Here is a 19,279-nt window from a genome sequence, read left to right as displayed (position 1 = left end):
CGCTTCTTTGATCAAGTCCCTTTGAAGACGAGTAAAATGGCATAGGTAATTCAGCGAACGATAGCAAAGGTCGCTGACGGGAACATCTGCTTCCCGTACCTGTCCATAGACCTAGATTCTTTGTTAGGGGGATGAACAGGCACTGAAGGATCAGCTAGTTCCTTCTTGGTGGCAGCAGCTACCACCATAACATCCACAGAAACACCTTTTGTGAGAAATTGCTTGTCAGTTGGTGCTGTTATAAATTTGGAAGGTCTCCTGGGGGTAGGGTCCACTGAATCAGGAGCCATCCAGGCCTTCTTTGCAACCACCTGCATGAGGGGATCAAAGGGGGGGAGGACACCCAGGAGGTGGAAGGGCGAGAGCCAAATGCCTCAAGATACACAGATTCATCCTCCGAAGGGTTAAGGGCTGGCCAATTTCCCCTCTGTTTCAGGATCTCTAGAATGTCTGCAAAAGAGACATCTTCAGAAGGGGAACGGGGAACCCTCGAATCCTCTAAATCTGTGTCAGAGGTGACAGACTCAGGTGAGTCTATGTACTTCCTCTTACACTTTCTCTTCCTAGGGGCTCCTGCCAATTCAGGGAGGCCTCGAAGAGGATGAGATCCTCACAGGGGATTCTTGAGGAGCTAGCTCTCTGCGGTCTGGGATGAGGGAGTGAGTCGACATAACCAAAGGCACCGAAGAAGGAGGCGGACGGAGCAGACTGTGGAGTCGAACAAGGTTCCAACACACTCCGCATGACCTCGAATGCACCCCTGTCCGGCAGAGCCAGAGGTCCCCGCTCCGAGAAGCTGAGAACCTCCCTCGGCACCGACAGAGATGGCTCGAGGCCGATGTCGGAGCCGAACTCACCAGCGCCAAGCACCGAGGGAGGGGGTCGGACAAGGGTCCGATGCCACTCACCCTCGAGCCGACGAGGGAAGCCCGGCGCTGAGATTCTTCAAAAGAAGAAATCGGAGCCGACGACGGAGCCGAAGACAACTGTATCGGCTCCGACGCTACCACAGTCTCGGTCCCGAGACGCCCTGGCTCCGAGCTCAAAGGAGTCGGAGGAGGAATATTTATTGGAACTAGTTGAGGCATCGACTGATGAGTCGGACTCTGGAGCATTTGGGCCAGTGCCTCGGACTTCAAAAGTCTACTCACTACCCTCTGGAGGTCGTGATCTGAGAGCCTCGATGACCTTGAGGAGTGAGATCTGTGGCTCCGTTCAGACAGCAAGGGAGACGCTGGAGCCGAATGAACGGAGGCAAGGGACGGTGACCTCGATCTTTCTAGATGCCGGCTCCGATGGGCTGAGCGGATCCGACCCAGGAAATTCTAATGCCTCGGCTCCAGCCGGAGCCGAGGAAACCACAGATACTGCAGTCAAGACTCATCGGCTCCAGCCGAGCCGATGAAGCAGTAAGCCTTAGGCCTCGACTCTGAAGCTGGAGCCGAGGTCTTGAAGCCTTAGAAGGTTTCCCGATGACACAGAGAGGGAACCTTCAGGCTTGATTAAACCCCTCAAAATGAGTTTATTTTTTCTTCCTGCGGGACTCTAGGGCTGAAGCCATGGCATACAGCACAAGAGTCCTGCAGGTAAAGGTCCCAGGCAATACACACAAGAAGTGTGACCGCCTGTCAGAGACATTTTCTGACAGCACGAGTCACACTTCTTGAAGCCTGAGACCTTTGTATCCTTGGACATACTCAAGGACAAGTGTAATCACACACAGAAAACACACACACACAGATTACACTGATAGGGATTCAAAGGGAATATTTAAACTAAAGGTAATTAAGTTAAACTTCCTAATCAACACATACACACCCTAAGGATAAGGAAGGAGGGCCGGCCTTAGGGAAAGAACTATAAGTTCTTTAGAAAAAAAGGGCTGGATAAAGGATATGAAGGGATAATATCCACTACACTAAGGGAAAGAAAAATACACTAAGCTAGCTTAAGTCTAAGAATTTAAACTAGTCTAACTTTCACTAACCTGGAGCCGGTAGAAAACACACCTCGATCGCTGTAGCGGCAAACGAGATCTGGGGTAACTCATGCCTAGCATTGTGGGATATAAGGGGAGCCTCGAGCCGGTGGAACCAACTCTCGAGCTTTTAGAGTGGCCGAGTCGGAGCCGAGGTCAGCTCCGAACCCATCCAGCAAGAATGAAGGCGAGATAGACAACTTAATATCTGATGTTAACTTTGTAGTCACATACAACAGTTGTTACTATACCGTCTCTTATGGTTTAGAAAACTCCAGAGAGATAAGAGAGCTGAGAGAGTGAGCAGCATTTAAATACTTTTCCATTATTGGGGCCCGGGCAACAGTTCTAATGAGCTTGCAGTGATCGTTGCTGATTTTCTGTCTGTTAATAATTTGCTATGCTTGTACCTCGTGGTTATTTAATACACTGACTGTCTGACCATCTGTGAGCTAGCCTTCCTAAAAATTCATCCCCAACGATCCTAAACACTACTTACACGGTCCTATAATCAGTTAAGTTGTGAGGTTAATTTTATAAAAGACTAAACTGCCTGAGCAATTCTATAGTGCTGAATATGAGTTGCCTCTTCTCATCCTATGACTGCTTTACTTTTGCTTTAAGATGCTGCACTGCTTGGTATGCCATATGCGGTTTATTACTATGTCCTGTGATTGTTTTGTTCTTATGTAAGTATTGGTAACTCCTGTAATAAACAAGTTAAACACATGACGTGTTAATGTTTTTCAATTGCTCTATATTGTTTCTTCCCAAGAAATTCTGTAGCTCATGCTGTTTTCATAATATTTTAGCAAAGTAATGTTAACAACTATTTTCAATTATCTCCAGTGATTCCATTATTCTGTTTTGCTCTCAGCACTTCAGGTTTGGCACAAATTGTAGTAGTTAAGAAGCTGAGTCGCACTGTGAGGAAAGTACATCGGTAATATTATTCAGATCTTTAATTAGACCTATTTGTAGTTATTGATCTACTACTTATTTTTCTTTGGTAGGGTAATTTGTCCATTGGTAGTAAGTGACTTTTTTATTTTAAAAACAGTCTGGGTTTGAATAACTGCACAAATATATATTTGTCCTGTGTCATCAGGAAGGTACTTTGTCAGAAGCAGGTGCAGATTCTAGCAGTGTTCTAAGTTCATGACAGCAATATTTATAATCTGGTCCTATTTATTTTAGGCTTTGTCCAGATTTATTGCACTAAGAGGATGAGGTGTGAGAGAGAGAGAGAGTGAAATGCCCTAGTTAGAGTTAGCAGGTGGATTTTATTTTCAAGTGCATTTTCAAGGAATTGTGAGCTTCAAGGGAAGAGAAATTTACTGCTGCTCATGCTAAGCCTGCTTAAAATGTGCAACTGTTTTGTTTAGCAAATGGTATCACTACTGTGGTATAGAATTTTTAAAGCAGCACAGCAGTAGCATACTTGCATGCTGATACAGAAGGCTATAGGTTCTACTCCCACAACATGTAGATTTGTATTTTAAGGAGGTGGAGTGCTACAGTCCTGAGTATGTCCTCCTTTGGATGAGATGCCTAATAACTATGAACTTGTTTTTCAGCTTGCCACCCATTCAATATTGCAATATACTAGCTTACCATTTTTAATATAACGTAGGTAATATATTCTTCAAGGGCAGCAGGCATTGAGTTTGTAGACTAAACACTGAAATATAAAGTTGTTTTCTAGCAACAACCTCTTCACTGGTTTCAGATCTCTTTAATGTGGAATTATTCAGATGACTTTTACTTCTGCAAAGATTCTGCATATTAACTTGATATTGGTGGATTGTATGACAGAAGTTTGAGTAGAGTGGCCCTTTATGGTTGAAATGTTCTGAATTGGGCAGGTTGTCATTATTGGTTCATATGATTTGTTTCATTGTTTAAAGGAAAAATGTTCAGAACTATAAATTTCAAAACACTCTAACAAGTGGTGCTGTATTATACAAGGGATATAATTCAATTATTATATAGTATAATTAATACAGTCAGGAAGGTGAATCAAATAACTTTTCCATGGTTCTAAAAATGTGTGCAAGGAGCCTATGATTTGAAAACAGCCCAAAGGTAAACTTACCCTGCCACTGGCCAGATGCATTTTCTTTGAATGCGGGTTTCAATGGCGGTTCAGTGAATGTGGGTTTCAAAGGTAGAGAAGTTTTAATGCTAAGTCTGTTTTCATTGTAAGACAATTGCTTTGTTTAGGTTTAGTAAATGTCTATCAGTGTTTGTGCTATAAAATTTGAAATAAAAGTTGTAAATGAAATCCAGATATCTGTAATCATTGTAGAAGTAAAGCATAAAACAGTATGCACACAGAGATTTGAACAGTGTCTATGACAAATGGGGAGAAATAGCCAAGTAATGGGACACTGGAATGGCTGCGTGGGCAGGGGATGGGGGTGGGGCTTAGTGGGCGGGGCAGCAGAGGGGTGGGGCTGTGTGGGCAGGGCTTGGGTTTGCACCCCCCTGCAAAAAATCCTGCGGGCTCCCTTGCCTACATATTAATGTAATTCTCTGCTGAACTGCTGATGCCCGTTTCTGTTTAATATAAATCTCTGTTGCTTCTTCCAGCACCAAAGGAGAGAGTGGTATCTGTTGTGCCACTGACACAGCTTCTAAACTTCTACCGCTGTGATATACCTTTATTTCCTGACTAACTGCTTACACCTTTATTACCAAACTGCTACACTGTTCCTGCACTTGAGCTACTCATTTGCATTACCTGTACCTATTACAGTTACTGCATCCGGATCCTTTCAGTCAGACTACCCACTGTTCATGGTTTTTACTGACTAGGTAGAAGCCACATTTGCCTGAGTGAAGCTACTTTGTTGAATCTGTCAATGTTAATGGATTTATTTATTAATCCTACATAGTCTGTTACTTTTCTAATTTTTTTTTGGCACATTGCGATTATGACAGTAGTCGAAGCTCATACTTTTATGCTTTAACCATATCAAAGTTTATAACGTTTTCCAGCGGCGTAGTTATCCTCTTCTTAACCTATCCTATAGCCCTTCATCTGTACTGGACAGTATGGAATCAGTCAGCTCTTTTCTGTAGCCAGCCTGATAGCATTAGGCATTTTGAGACAGTGTAATAACTGCATCATGCTTACCGAAAACTCTACTGCTACCTCATGATGATTCGATGCCAGAGGCAAAAATAATTACTTAAGTTGGAGACTACCTATTCACCTCAGAACACATTCAGTAAGCACAACACATATGAGTATACACATACAACTGCAGAGTACTGCCACTAAACCAACATGCTGAGGTTAACACAACACTGCCCAAGCCTCCCAGGTTAAAGACCAAGGAACATCAGACATTAGTATGCACAGCAACACACCCACCTTCACTCTTAACCCCACACTTAAAACGCATACCCCTAAGAGTCACAAGGGTGCAGATTTCAAGACCTTATGGCCCACTGAGAGTGCATCAAGCCATGGTAATGCTTTAGTAATAGGGGACTACTGTAAGGCATACAGACACCATGCTCACCAGGCTGGATAAGAACAGGGTAACAGTTAACATTCTTTCTGGAGCCAGGATCTGGGATATAACAAGGGCTCTTAGATCCCTTCATCTTGATGCATATGGTTATGACCTGATCGTGTTCCATGTGGGAGTGAATGGCTTTAGACACAACCCAGAAGGACATGCAGGAAGATATAATACAGCTTGTTATGATGCGTCTGAGGCAGGAAAAACATGGATCTTGAGTGTTATTTAGTCATCACCTACAATGATGCCAATATTCAAAGACAAGATAATTGGCTTTAATAATCTGGTACATAGTTCATGTCATTCTAGGGGGATCTGGTATGTGTCAGCTTGGGATGAGATGGCTGACAAGTCTTCTTGCTTTACCAGAGATGGTCTACACCTCTCCTACAAATGCTTTCACATTCTGGCTACAGCTTATGCTGTCCCCATAGTGGCTTTTTTAAGCAACGTCCTTCTGATAGGACATTCTAACTTAGAAATTCTAATTTGGAAGGCTCTAACTCACTACCAGGAATCTTATAAAATGCCTGAACTTGAGGGTTTACTGTAACCTGAACACATTCGTAAATGTATAGATACAGACCACCAAAAACACTCACTCTATTCCTGGTTATAATGCCTACCACATCTTCAGACCCAATGGCTATTGCAGAGGAGTTATCAGTATCTGTCAAAGATATCATCATATCATGACAGATTCCATGGGACACCATATGTTAACTCCTAAAAGCCCAAATCCTCCCCAGCAAGACTAATTACCCCTTCATAGCTAGCTACAGAACACCCTCTATTGTCCCCTTCTAAGTATGATAACTATCAACACATTAGGTGAAATTCCCATTAAACCCAAGACTTTTATACTGGGGTACTTCAACTATCCGTCAATAAACTGACTGACCTACAAAGCCACTGGTCAGCATGCCTAGTACTTCCTTGACATTACAAATGCTAACTCTCTTTAACAAACAGTTCAACATCTTACTAGGGGCAACAATATCCTTGATCTCATTATCACAAATATACCCACTGCTTGTACATCTCCATATGTACAATCATGTACTGTTAAATCAGACCATAATTTGACCATTTCCATTAAAACTGGAGGTACTTCCCTTTTAACAGCTCTTGTGTTTAGGGACATCTCAAAAGCAAACCTTCAGTTACTTGGCTTAAATTCTTCTGTAACCTTCTGCTTTAATCTTCTAAAAACCCCTACTGCTCAAACTGCCTGTACCTCTGACTTTTACTCTCATGTAAATAGTCGTACTGATACAGCAGTCCCTATCCACAACAAATACAAGTTTAAAAACAAACCCTTGTGGTGGAATGCCGCTATAAAAATTATATAACGAGAAGAAACTGAAGAGATTGCATTCTACCTACATTAAGAGTACACTTAAGCAAAGGGCTTAAGGGAACAATTGGAATAACTATGTCATAAAGTTAAGAACTTAACACTCAACAGTGTTCAGAACTAGTCCACAATAACGCTACGCTCTCTCTAACCCAAAGAAAATGTCTAATATCCTAGTTAACAAATTTAGTGCAGAGTTTACCCCACCCACAGTTTTAACTATTCTACAAGTTCCACAATTCCTGCCAACCCCTTTAATTACTGTGGAATAAGTTCTCTCAGCCCTTTCAAAAATGAAGAATATTTCATCCATGGGCTCTGACAACATACCATGTTATCTGATTATCAGTGCCAAATATTTCTTTGAAAAAGTAACTGAAACAGTGAACAGTGGTTAAGCACTGCATACAGCATATCTAGACCTACCCAAGGCCTTTGGCAATATTCCCCATGTAAGCATTAATGACATACTTGTAAATCTGATTTGCAGATGACTGTAAATTGGATGTCATTTGATTTTCAACTCAATTACTCAAGCACATCTTAGACCATGTTAACAATTGGTACAAGGACAATAGTCTCAAATTAAATGTAGAAAATGTAGAAAAATGTAGCACAGTTCATTTTGATAAAGAAAACAGTTTCACTTTCCATAGAGATGTACACCACCAATCAGACCCTGTTTTAAGGGACCTGGGTACTCCTGTTGAAAAATTCATTATCATTTGACCCTATCTCCACAGCAGTTTAGAAAGCCTTTTATCCAGCCGATCTAATTTCCAAAGTGATCGCCACTAGATCCAAAGTAGTCAATTCCCCTTTACCAGTTATTGAAAAGAACGCATTTTCTGGCAAGTATTTATCCAGACATATCACACAATCTGAGACCCCTCTGAGATTCATAACTAAAAAGATCAGTGGCCTCAAAAATCTTAACAGGAGAAACTAGCAGCCGTTTTTCCGTAGTCTGTCTCTTACAGACTCCTTCATGGACATCTATGTCTAGCCTTTTGTGCCAATATCAATCCAACCCTATTTGATCTCCTATTCTTTCATAAAAACTAATGGTACATCAAAATACTCTGTCAAAGCAACTAAACCTTTATCATCAGATAAATAAGACAGGTTCATGTGACAGATGCCAAACCAAGAAGAAACTTTGCATATATGGAGGGTGTGAACTTGACTCCTTGAATTATGTTATGCATCTACTTTAATAAAAATTCATTGTATATAATCAGGTTATTTGGAGCGAGGGAGTGGTTACAGAAGGTGGTTCTGTTAAGAGCAATAAAAGCATTGAACTCATTCCTTTAACCAAGTCTCCATCCGCCTTAACACCATAGCATGACTGTCCTACCTTAGGACTGAAATTAAAAACCTAGAGGCAAACTAAAAGAGTCTAGACTAATCGTGCCACTTGGCTCACCAAATCCACACAGCAAATCATGTCCACTACAGACAAAGCTTGGAAATCATGGCGAAAATATAAAAACCCAGCTTACCTTGCACTATACAAACAACTACGTAATCAAGACAAACAGCAGGTAACCAAAACCAAAAAAGAATATTTCCATAAACTACAGGATCAGCATAGGCTAAACCCACAAAAATTCTGGGGAGCAATACATTCCCTTATACACCTAGGCTCTAACACCAACACCATTGCCAAGCTGACCACCACTTTCCCTCCTTTTAACCCTAACTCATCAGACCACCAATCTACTCATTCTAAACCTTCCTCTCTACCAACTTTTTCTCTCTCCCATGCCCACATGCACCATAAAGAAACTCCTTCTAAAACTCAAGCCTTGCACCTGTGCTCCTGACAACTTACCTGCTGAATTCCTAAAATATCTGCAAGCTCCATCACTTACCCCATTAGTATACTTCAACAGATCAATCCAAGAATTCCACATACCAAATATCTGGAAGAAAGCGTACATTCTTCCTCTGCAAAAGGTGGCAAAATTTCATACATCTCCAACTTTCAGCCCATCGCTATCCTCTCTCCCTTTTCAAAAATATTAGAAAAATGTGCCCATACCCAATTTCTCAACCATTTAATTAATAATCAACTTCTCACCCCGACCCAACATGGCTTTAGACCAGGCCATTGCACAAACACAGCTCTCATCTCCTTTATGGATACAGTAAATCGAGCACGAGATTCAGTCTGATCATCTCTGCACTCTTCCTTGACCTTTCAAAAGCTTTCGATACTACTTCACACTCCCTTTTACTCTCTAAACTCAACAATCTAAGTGTCTCACCCCAACCCTAAATTGGTTCTCAAACTACCTCTCTGGCAGATATCAATCAACTAAATGGCAGCAATCCTGTTCCCCCTTCCTCAGCATCTCCACAGGTGTCCCCCCCAGGCTCCATATCGGGCCTCCTATTCAATATATTCATCAATAACTTCCACAACTCCCTTATACATGGCACCGTGATCCCATATGCAGATGATTCGACAATCTGTGTGAAGATAGGTGAAGTCTGCCAGCCTAGTCAGATAGAATTATTTGTAAATATTAATATAAGCCACGGGCCTTGTTCTCTTAAATGGAAGAAAATGCTGTTAAATGTGGAACTGCAAAAATGTAAGAACAGTGCACTCTGCTGTAGGAGGGCTGATAAGTCAAGCATCGTGCAACTGTTGATGTCAAAACTTGGAGCCGAAATGTCTAAATGAAGGAATTCTTCCTACTGTTTTGGGGCCAGAGTTAATGGATAGAATTTACATGTATAATTTATTTTATTGCTGCGGCTTCCTGACCAGCTGCAAGATCAAAAGGGCTATTGACCTCTGAGTTTCTGTTAGCCTGGGAAAACAGAAAATTAACAATGATGTAATGTGAAGTAGCACTGTGTTGTCAATTTAAAGAGAGAATCAGAGAGCATTTCGCATTTGTCATAAGAACATCCAGCTCACCAGCACTGCCTATGCTCTATATGCAAGTTTATTTTAGAACTGCTTTTCTCTTAGTAGAAGAACAGTAGTTCACTGTTTTCTAAAACTTTCGGGATGTCTCCTTCCAGTTCCAACAGGTCTACACAATTGATAATATAAAATTTAAAGCCAGTGTGTCTTTTTTGAAGCTGCAGGTGCTGAGCCAATGCATTATTCTTGCACTTGGCTCTAATTTCGGTAAGATGGCCAGAAATCCTTCTTTTAAGGATGTTGATCATTTCCCCACATAAAATGCTTCAGTCATTGCAGCTTGCTCTGTAAACCACCAGCTGATGCTGAACTCTTGTAGAAAACAGGGCTTAATTATTATTGCTCAATAAAAAGCATACTAGAACTCAGAAAAATCGCACTGTTTAAAAAACTATTAAAAGTCTGATATGGGGAGTGAATAATGCTGACATTATTTTATTTTACATTTGTTTTTATCATTACGTTACAAAATTAGCATTACATGCCAATGTTGTTAAAAACAAAATATCAAACTTTGTAAATATTTTACGACGAAAATAACTGACACTGGTGCCATTTTCTGGTGGTTTGAAGGAGTAAAAGTGCACTCAAGTTTAAGTGCTTCCTTAGTTATATACCATACTTGAACAAATCCTAGGGCTTTAATGCTGTATTTATTTTTAACATTTTTCACTGTATTTCCACTTTGGCAATTACAGCAATGGTTTTCAGCCTACATAGGTGTTCACATATATTTATATAAGTTTTCATTCACATTATGTTTTTTTTTCTTACACACAAACCTGATGTATTTACTTGGTATGAAAGCAATCTTTGTTAAAAGTCTGTTTATATGTATTAATATTTATTCTGATAGATGTCGAGTGATCACTCTTTTTGTTAGTGGAAGCATGGAGGTGTTTAGGTGAAATGGCAGTGGAGTTTTTAACCAGATTGTTTAATGAAATCTTGGAAAGTGAGAGGATGCCTGAGGAATGGAGAAAAAGTGTTTTGGTACCAATTTTTAAGAATAAGGGTAACGTGCAGAGCTGTAGTAACTACAGAGGGATTAAATTGATCAGTCACAGCATGAAGTTGTGGGAAAGAGTAGTGGAAGCAAAGTTAAGAAGGGATGTGATGATTAGTGATCAGCAGTATGGTTTCATGCCAGGAAAGAGCACTACAGATACAAGGTTTGCTCTGAGAGTGTTGATGGAAAAGTACAGAGAATGTCAGAAGGAGCTGCATTGTGTTTTTGTACACTTAGAGAAAGCATATGACAGGGTGTACGTAGAGAGGAGTTGTGGTATTGTATGAGGAAGTCAGGTGTATCAGAGAAGTATGTAAGACTGGCACAGGATATGTACGAGGGTAGTGTGACAACGGTGGGGTCTGCGGAGGGAGTGACAGATGCATTTAAGGTGGAGGTGGGGTTACATCAAGGATCAGCTCTGAGCCCTTTCTTATTTGCAATGGTGATGGACAGGTTGACAGATGAGATCAGACAAGAGTCCTCGTGGACTATGATGTCTGCAGATGACATTGTGATCGGTAGTGAGAGTAGGGAACAGGTGGAGGAGACCCTGGAGAGATGGAGATATGCTCTGAAGAGATGGAGATATGATCTAGAGAGAAGAGGAATGAAGGTCAGCAGGAGTAAGACAATATATGTGTGTGAATGAGAGGGAGGATAGAGGAATGGTGAGGATGCAAGGAGTAGAGGTGGCGAAGGTGGATGAGTTTAAATACTTGGGGTCAATAGTTCAGAGTAACGGTGAGTGTGGAAGAGAGGTGAAGAAGAGAGTACAGGCGGGATGGAGTGGGTGGAGAAGAGTGTCAGGAGTGATTTGTGACAGACGAGTACCTGTAAGAGAGAAAGGGAAGGTGTACAAGAGGGTAGTGAGACCAGCTATGTTATATGGGTTGGAGACAGTGGCAATGACAAAAAGGCAGGAGTTTGAGCTGGATGTAGCAGAATTAAAGATGTTAACATTTGCACTGGGTGTGACGAAGGTGGGCAGGATTAGGAATAAGTACATGAGAGGGTCAGCCCAGGTTGGAAGGTTTGGAGACAAAGCCAGAGAGGCACGATTACATTGGTTTGGACATGTGCTGAGGAGGGATGCTGAGTATACTGGGAAAAAGATGCTAAGGATGAAGCTACCAGGTAACAGGAAAAGAGGAAGGCCTAAGATAAGGTTTATGGATGTGGTGAGAGAGGACATGCAGATGGTTGGTGTGACAGAGCAAGATGCAGAGGACAGGAAGAAATGGAAACAGGTGATCTGCTGTGGCGACCCCTAACGGGAACAGCTGAAAGAAGATAAGTCATCTTCTAGTGAGTTAGTTTCTTAATAAAGTTTGGATTAGGAGGTTAGCCTATAAAGTGCTAATAAGTTGTTCTTGTATATTTTTTAAGTTTCAGTTCTAAGGTAGCACAGTCTCAGTTTACACTATGGTGTTAAGGGGAAGGGGGACTTGGTTAAAGGAATGAATTTAATGCTTTTACTGCTCTTAAGAGAACCACCCTCTGGAACCACTCCCTTGCTCTAAATAACCTCCTTATATAGTAACAAACAAGCAAACAAACAACAAAAATCCACAGAGTAAACGTTCGTTCAGAGTAAATAAAGATTATTATACCAAAAAATGACTAGCAGAACGACCAAGGCAGCATAAATCCAAACCAAAAATCCTTAAAACGTTTATTAAAGAGGTAAGCGCTTTCACATAAAAATGCTTCTTCAGACCTTCAGGTTTTTATAAGGGACTGAAAATCTGCCTTTTTACTGATTTTGCAAAGTAAATACAATTAAGGGATCATCTGAAACAAGACGAGTAAAAATTAAAAAAAAATACTTAACACATGATTTAACATGCTGCCCCACAAACTGTAAAGCCGCAAGTTTCCATTCTCCTCATGAGGGAGGGTTCCCACCAAGTTTAAAAAAAAAAAAAAAAAAAAAAAAAAAAAAAAAAAAAGAACTGCAACATTTTTAAATACTTAAATTTACAAGAACTATAAAAACAGCATGATGCATCCACTCGGGTATGGTATTAAATTATGGGGTACATAATCTTAATAAAATATACCTAACAAGTATCTAAGTTTACATTAGTTTAGAAGGTTGTACAGTATTTCATTCAGATACACACATGTTCATAAAAAGCATAAGAGCTTCCTGGTACCTATCAGCATTCTTACAGAAAAGGAAAGTACTGCCTTTTACCACTGGAAGTACTTATGTATACTGTCATAGGATAAGTATTACAGGAAAAGAGATGCTGACAAACGTCTGGGAAACTGTGGACATTTCCATCTGGTGATAGAAAGCATCTAACTTCACCATTTCTTTCTGCATAGAAATACTGAATTTTCTGTAAAACAAAACTTGAAAAATGACATCAAGTAGCGATGTTGAAGATCATGGAATCGCTGAACAGTGGTAAACTACTTGTCCATACTTTCACACTTGAGCATTAATGACTATACGGATAAGGAAGCACACCAAGTTTAAAGAACTTGGTGTTTTTAACATTTTTACAAATTTCAGGAAGGAGCATTCAGTCTTTAAGGGATTCAGTACTCTACTCTCTGAATTTGCTGTGCTGGTCATTAACACTTTGGGACTATGAACAGGATCCATCAGTATATCAATCACCTTCCCAAAGATGAAGTGCAATACTTTTCTTGTAAAGCCAAGTTATCTTGTATTAACCACCAGTAGCAACATTCATGCCATTCTCACTAGAGTCCTGTCCCCTGGCATCCTCAACATCTTATGTAATTATTTAAACCATCCAGCAATCATTTTAAAGCATTTGTACAAAACACTGCCTTATCTGAACTCTATTTTTACTATGATTGATCCACTTTACTCCCACAGAACTGCTATGAGATTCCACCTTCTCCTCAATTGAGGTAAAACCTCCCTGACTTAGCTTTCTATATATATATCCTCTCTTCACTCCTACATTCCAGCAGAGTGGAGAACTGCCATTGTCATCCCCTTGCACAAAGGTGGTGCCACTACTGACCCACTACTGCCCCATGAGAAGTCTGATCTGTAAAGCCATGGAACGTATTATTATGGATCTCATAAACAAGGACATAAGCAATCTCCAAGCACTTGACCCCACCCAGTTTAGATTTGTCAAGGGCAGATCTTGTCTGTTGAACGTGGTTGACATCTTTGAGACCATCACCATGGCCCTGGATGAGGGAAAGTCAGTACATATACAGCTTACTTTGACTTGGCCAAGGCCTTTGACACAATCCCCCACTTGGGCATCATTGAAAACCTAACAACTTGGCGTAAATCCCTATCTCATCAGGTGGGTGGCCAACTAGCTCATAGACAGGACCCTCAAGGTCAAAACTGGCATCTCCACCTCCGATAGCAGACCTGTCACTAGTGAAGTTCCCCAAGGGGTCTGTCCTGGGAGCTCTACTGTTTGGCATTTACTTCTCGGAGGTCCAGGCAAAGAAAAAAAAAGGCCTGTGGCTAACCAAGCTTCTGAACGACTAAGTTGGGTGCTGTCATTGACTCCCCAAATGACGTTAACATACTGCAAGACAGTCTCACAGCAACTAATGAGTGCTGCCAAAGTCAAGGCCTCAACTTAAATGCAAAAAATGTATTATACCATTCGGCAAAAACACATCCACTACTGATTACTGCATCAATGGGATCCCCCCTAAGCACACAATCTGTGGTGAGAGACCTGAGTACTCAGGTAGACAACAATCTCACATTTGACCATCATGTAGCGGCAGTGGTCAGAAAAGCCTTTTACTTGGTTCATCTCATAAGTAAAGGGATTGCTGCCAGAAAAAAAGGAAATTATTACCTTTCTATACTCCTCCTTCATTAGACCAATAATTGAATATAATGCCTTATTTGGTATGTACCTCTCCAAACATCTTCACCAACTGGAAAGGCCACAGAAATACCTCACAAAGAGAATCCATGGCTTCCAACACCTGTCCTATGTGGACAGGCTCAAATCACTATCACTCTACTCAGTATCATACAGGTTTGCTCAGAGGTGATCTGTGTCTCACCTACAAGGCAATCTCTGACCCTGTCCTAAGATGCTCCATATCCATAACTCTAACTCCTCACACATTGCCTGCTCGAAAGGCCTGCATCTAATATGCGACATCAACAAAACTTGCTGGACAAACAGGTTTATCTCCCAGAGGCTGCAAAGTCTCTGGAACAGATTTCCCATATACGTCAATGAGAGTATCTCGCTGAACCTCTTCAAGCACAACTTGATGAGTGGATGGGAAACCACAAATTTGTCCCACGGGTTCCACCTGTGTCCATCACTGTCAGAGGCAACAGGTGCTGACTGAGGTTTCCTTTTGGGGACAAACTCTTGGCTACGCTTGTAAAATACCCAGGGCCATTAGCCTAGTAATCTCCTACAAGCCTATGTTACCGCATGCATATCAAAACTGTACAAGTCTGAACCTGCTGCACAATCTTCTCTCCCACATTTCCATCCTGCACAGGTTTTCAAACCCCAATATAACCCCATTAACTCCTACTTCAAAATCAGTCTTCTCCCTTGGTCCCCAAAGCTCTCTCCTGTCAAGCAAATCCCACTAGATCAAATAAATCAAACTAATACTATAACTGTATTTTACTACAATGATTAATAAGGGGAAGCACCCCATTAACATATGGGAATCACTTCACATTTGCTGTTCCCCGAACTTTCTATGCCTGCCTTTGTAGAAGATAAAACTCGTATTAGATGTGAAGACCATGAAAAGAAGTAATGATTAAACTAAAACACGATTCTGTTCAAAATCCTGCAATTTCTTCTCTTTCTGAATCCTTACCCGCAGTCTGAGAAGTGAACCACAGTCTTCAATGACATACACAGCTACACATAGAATGCAAGTGCTACTAACCCCAGTGCCAGTATTAATTATTTTCCATTTATTAGGAGAAATAATGGTATTTCTAAATCACAGTTATGTTCCAGACAGCAAGGGCAATTATCATGTAAAAAATAACTGTAAACTCCAAATGCTGTCTGGAAAGCAAGGTTTTATAGGCTTACTTTCCGACTGTAATGAAACAGCCCTCTGGATGAATCAAGAGAATTTTTACAAACAAAGACAACACAATTCAGTTAAGTTCTGCAAAACACTGACCAAGTCAGTTACTAAAACAAAAACAAATTGTATTAATGTAGGCTTCTTTACAATACTCAGCATAGCCTTACTAATATAGTAGTTTGTCTTACCCAATTTGCCCCTACCCATTTCTCCAGCCAACAATTCACAAAACTCATTCAGACAACAATCAGCACAACTTTCAAAGTTTTATCAGGGCACATGTTACAGACAGTGCCTTACCCATGTCCTTCTCAATCCACTCACAGATCATTCCTTTTTTGTGGATTTCTCTGATGACATCCTGCATGAAAGAAAAAAAAGTTGGGTATTAATTAATCGGAATACACACTTGTGTGGTATATGAAATTTTCATGAATTCCATCCTGCAGTACAAAGCCAAATACAAAGGACAATGCTATATCAATAAAGGAAAACATACTGAAAAAGCAGACATTTTAGGGAACCTATGGCAATAAAACAAACAAAAGATAGCATTTCACGAAATAGTTATTCTCAAAAGCAGCTTTCTAGAGCAATTCTTTTTCACAAACAGAAAAAAAGAAGAAAATTCCCTCTACCTCAGTGACTTGCCTTACAGGGCTAAAAGAGATCTCAACAACAAGAAAAGAATCATACAAGGAAAAAAACAACAGGAAACCTTCAACACCCCAATATACCATTAATCTAGGCAGAAAAAAAACAGAAAAGCTACTAGTTGAGGCCCCACAAAAATCTCTGTTTAAGTTCTAATTAATAAAGTTCTTTGGTGAACCTTGTGGAAAAATAAGCCTTAGCAAAAAGTCCAAAGGAAGAAGGATATTTTAAACATAAGATAAACTAAGTTCACTAATCGCTATCAGTTTAAACATACTTTTGGGGAAAACACAATCTTGACTTTGAAGACCAATATGTTTTTGACAGGGCTGTCTGTGACGATTGGGGAAGGCTGCCAGCCTAGTCAAATAGAATTTTATATATAATTCTATCAACTGTATAAATAAATGTAAAATACAGGCTTGTGTTTTTAAATGTAGGAAAGCACTGTGAAATGTGGAACTGCAAAATATGTGACAACATTGCACTCTTCTGGCCCTGTTAAGCATGTTGTATCCTTTCATGTTACAATTTGGCCCAAGGGCTGCTGGATGAAGATGTCATGCCCATTGTTTTAAGGCTAAAGTTTATGACTAGAATTTAGATGTGGAAGGTGCTTCATTGCTTTAGTTTCTGTTAGTATATACATGTGAAATGTCTTCTATTGTTGTAAGTTTCTGTGCAGGTGTTAGATTGCTAAATAATGCAGTTTGTGGCCTGAGAACTCAGACCAGGTGTTAAGATGATGCAATATGAATACTGGGAAAACCAAAGTGTCAAAAATGATGTCATTTTGGGAGGGCCTTAGAGACATGTTTGTTAGTAATGCTTAAATTCTATTTCTCACAAGAGACCCTGAGCATTTTGATCTGGACATCTAACTTATCAGCACTCTGTTTATGCTCACATGTAAGTTTTTAGCACTGTGATATCTTGTAGGAATAGTTACAGGTAGTAAAGATTAATTAGGTATTTTTCTTTAAAACCAGACCTGTCCTACTGTATTATTTTAAGTTTCTGTGTGATCTGTGAACTTTTAGATATCTCTGTGGTGTAGTAGATTTGTCTTGTGTTTTAATTATTTATTATTAAATAGTTTGAAAACCTACTACCTGTGGCTGGTGTGTGTAGAGATGAAATATGCTTTAGAGTACATTATATAATTAGTTTTTACTGTCTAAGCCCTTCCAATAAACCTTAGACCATATAGTCACATTACCATTGAATATACATATTGCACAGTAATAATTGGACACCCTTTCAAGGGCCTTTTAGTAGCTGATATTAACTGGGTGGTGGCAGTATTTACTGCTGTATAGTCTGGGTAAAGGGGCACAGCTGGAGAATCTGTCTAGTTTCAAACACAATAATGACTATGGGTTCCACTGCTGGCAGCATAAAAGGCTAAAAACAGTCTGAGGGAGCATTAGCAAAGACTCCGCAGTGCAAGGTGACTTGCAAATGTGAGAGAAAAAGTTGAGGCAGCCAAATAACAGAAGCTTTCGTACATTAGTAGCTGTAAAAAGAAAGAAGTCTAAAACCTGATAAAATTAAGAAGGTAAATAAAGAGATCAAATCCTGTAATGCAAGTATTGTTTGGTGTAAATATTAATCTACATGGAGAAAATGTAAGCTATAGTTTTGTCTCAATCCTTCACAGCAATTTATGGGTTATTGTACATTTGTTTAACTTGTACAAGTGATATAAAGTTAAACTTGCATCACACTGCATGTAAAACTAAACATTTATTTACTCTACTCTCATTTTTTTGCAATGTGTCAGCATATTACTGTAATCCGTCTGCACTTTGTTAGCGCCCACCTGGGCTGGGTCGTGGCTGAAAATGTGTCCTTGAGCCAGTTCACTTGCACAGTTCTATGCTGAAGAAATAAATGTGGTCGTCAGACCTTCTTGTCCTGCCAAAGGAATTGTTTCTGAAGATGCTGCCTGCTCCCAGACAGCCAGATATTCTCAGTTTGTATTGAGCAAGATGTAAAAGTCTGATGTAATTAAAAACCTGGATGCTTGTGTTACATGGTATTGTCTGCTACAGCAGTGGTCCTCAACCACCAGGCCATAGACTGGTACCAGGTCATGGATCATTTGGTACCAGACCACACAGAAATAATAAAAACTTTCTTTCTGAACAGTCGGGCTCCCAACATAAAAAATGCACATGTATAAGTATGTGTCCGAGTGTGTTTATGTTTCTGTCTGTGCGAGTGAGTGAATGCGTGCATGAAATAATGTATGTTTGCGTCTGAAAGCAGAAGAGACTGTGTATGTGTGTATGAGAGAGAGTAAAATAGGGAGATTGATAGAGCAGTTATTTTGCACTCGCTAAGCAGCGTGTCTGCGTGTGAGTGAATGCATGCATGACAACAGCAAGGGGGAGAGAGATCCCAAACAGCAGCAACAAAGAGGTTTGCATACCTCACACAGCCACAAATAACGGGACAAACGACCAAAAATAAGGACAGATTTTAAATTTTGCTCTTGTAAACTTCATTAGCATGTATATTATCTGAATGATATGAAGTCTGAAACTCAAATGCACATCATTTAATGACTTCAATCCCCAGTCATTTACCAGAAAACTACACATTTTGAGGATGGGACCAAATATATGAGCCAGAATTCTGGCCATTCAGCAAAAATTTGGACAGTTGAAAGGTATGCTCTGTTGACTCTTAGCTCAAGATACCAAGATACAAAAATAAACGGGGGACAAACGCTCAAAATAGAAACATATTTTAC

The 19,279-nt window shown here is 40.3% G+C and overlaps 1 protein-coding gene across 1 annotated transcript in view; it reads right to left on the bottom strand.

Moving 5' to 3' along the window:
- NT5DC2 (5'-nucleotidase domain containing 2) overlaps positions 1 to 19,279 on the bottom strand; it is a 996,759-nt gene that overhangs the window by 452,232 nt on the left and 525,248 nt on the right. Inside the window, exon 7 of the mRNA XM_044078885.1 lies at positions 16,168 to 16,228. Within this exon, the coding sequence (XP_043934820.1) occupies positions 16,168 to 16,228 (61 nt within the window). The remainder of the gene's footprint in view (positions 1 to 16,167; positions 16,229 to 19,279) is intronic.

This window comes from Protopterus annectens, chromosome 7.part1, assembly GCF_019279795.1.
Source record: "Protopterus annectens isolate FY-2018-M chromosome 7.part1, PAN1.0, whole genome shotgun sequence".
NCBI lineage: Eukaryota > Metazoa > Chordata > Ceratodontiformes > Protopteridae > Protopterus > Protopterus annectens.
This window is presented reverse-complemented; position numbering and strand designations above follow the sequence as displayed.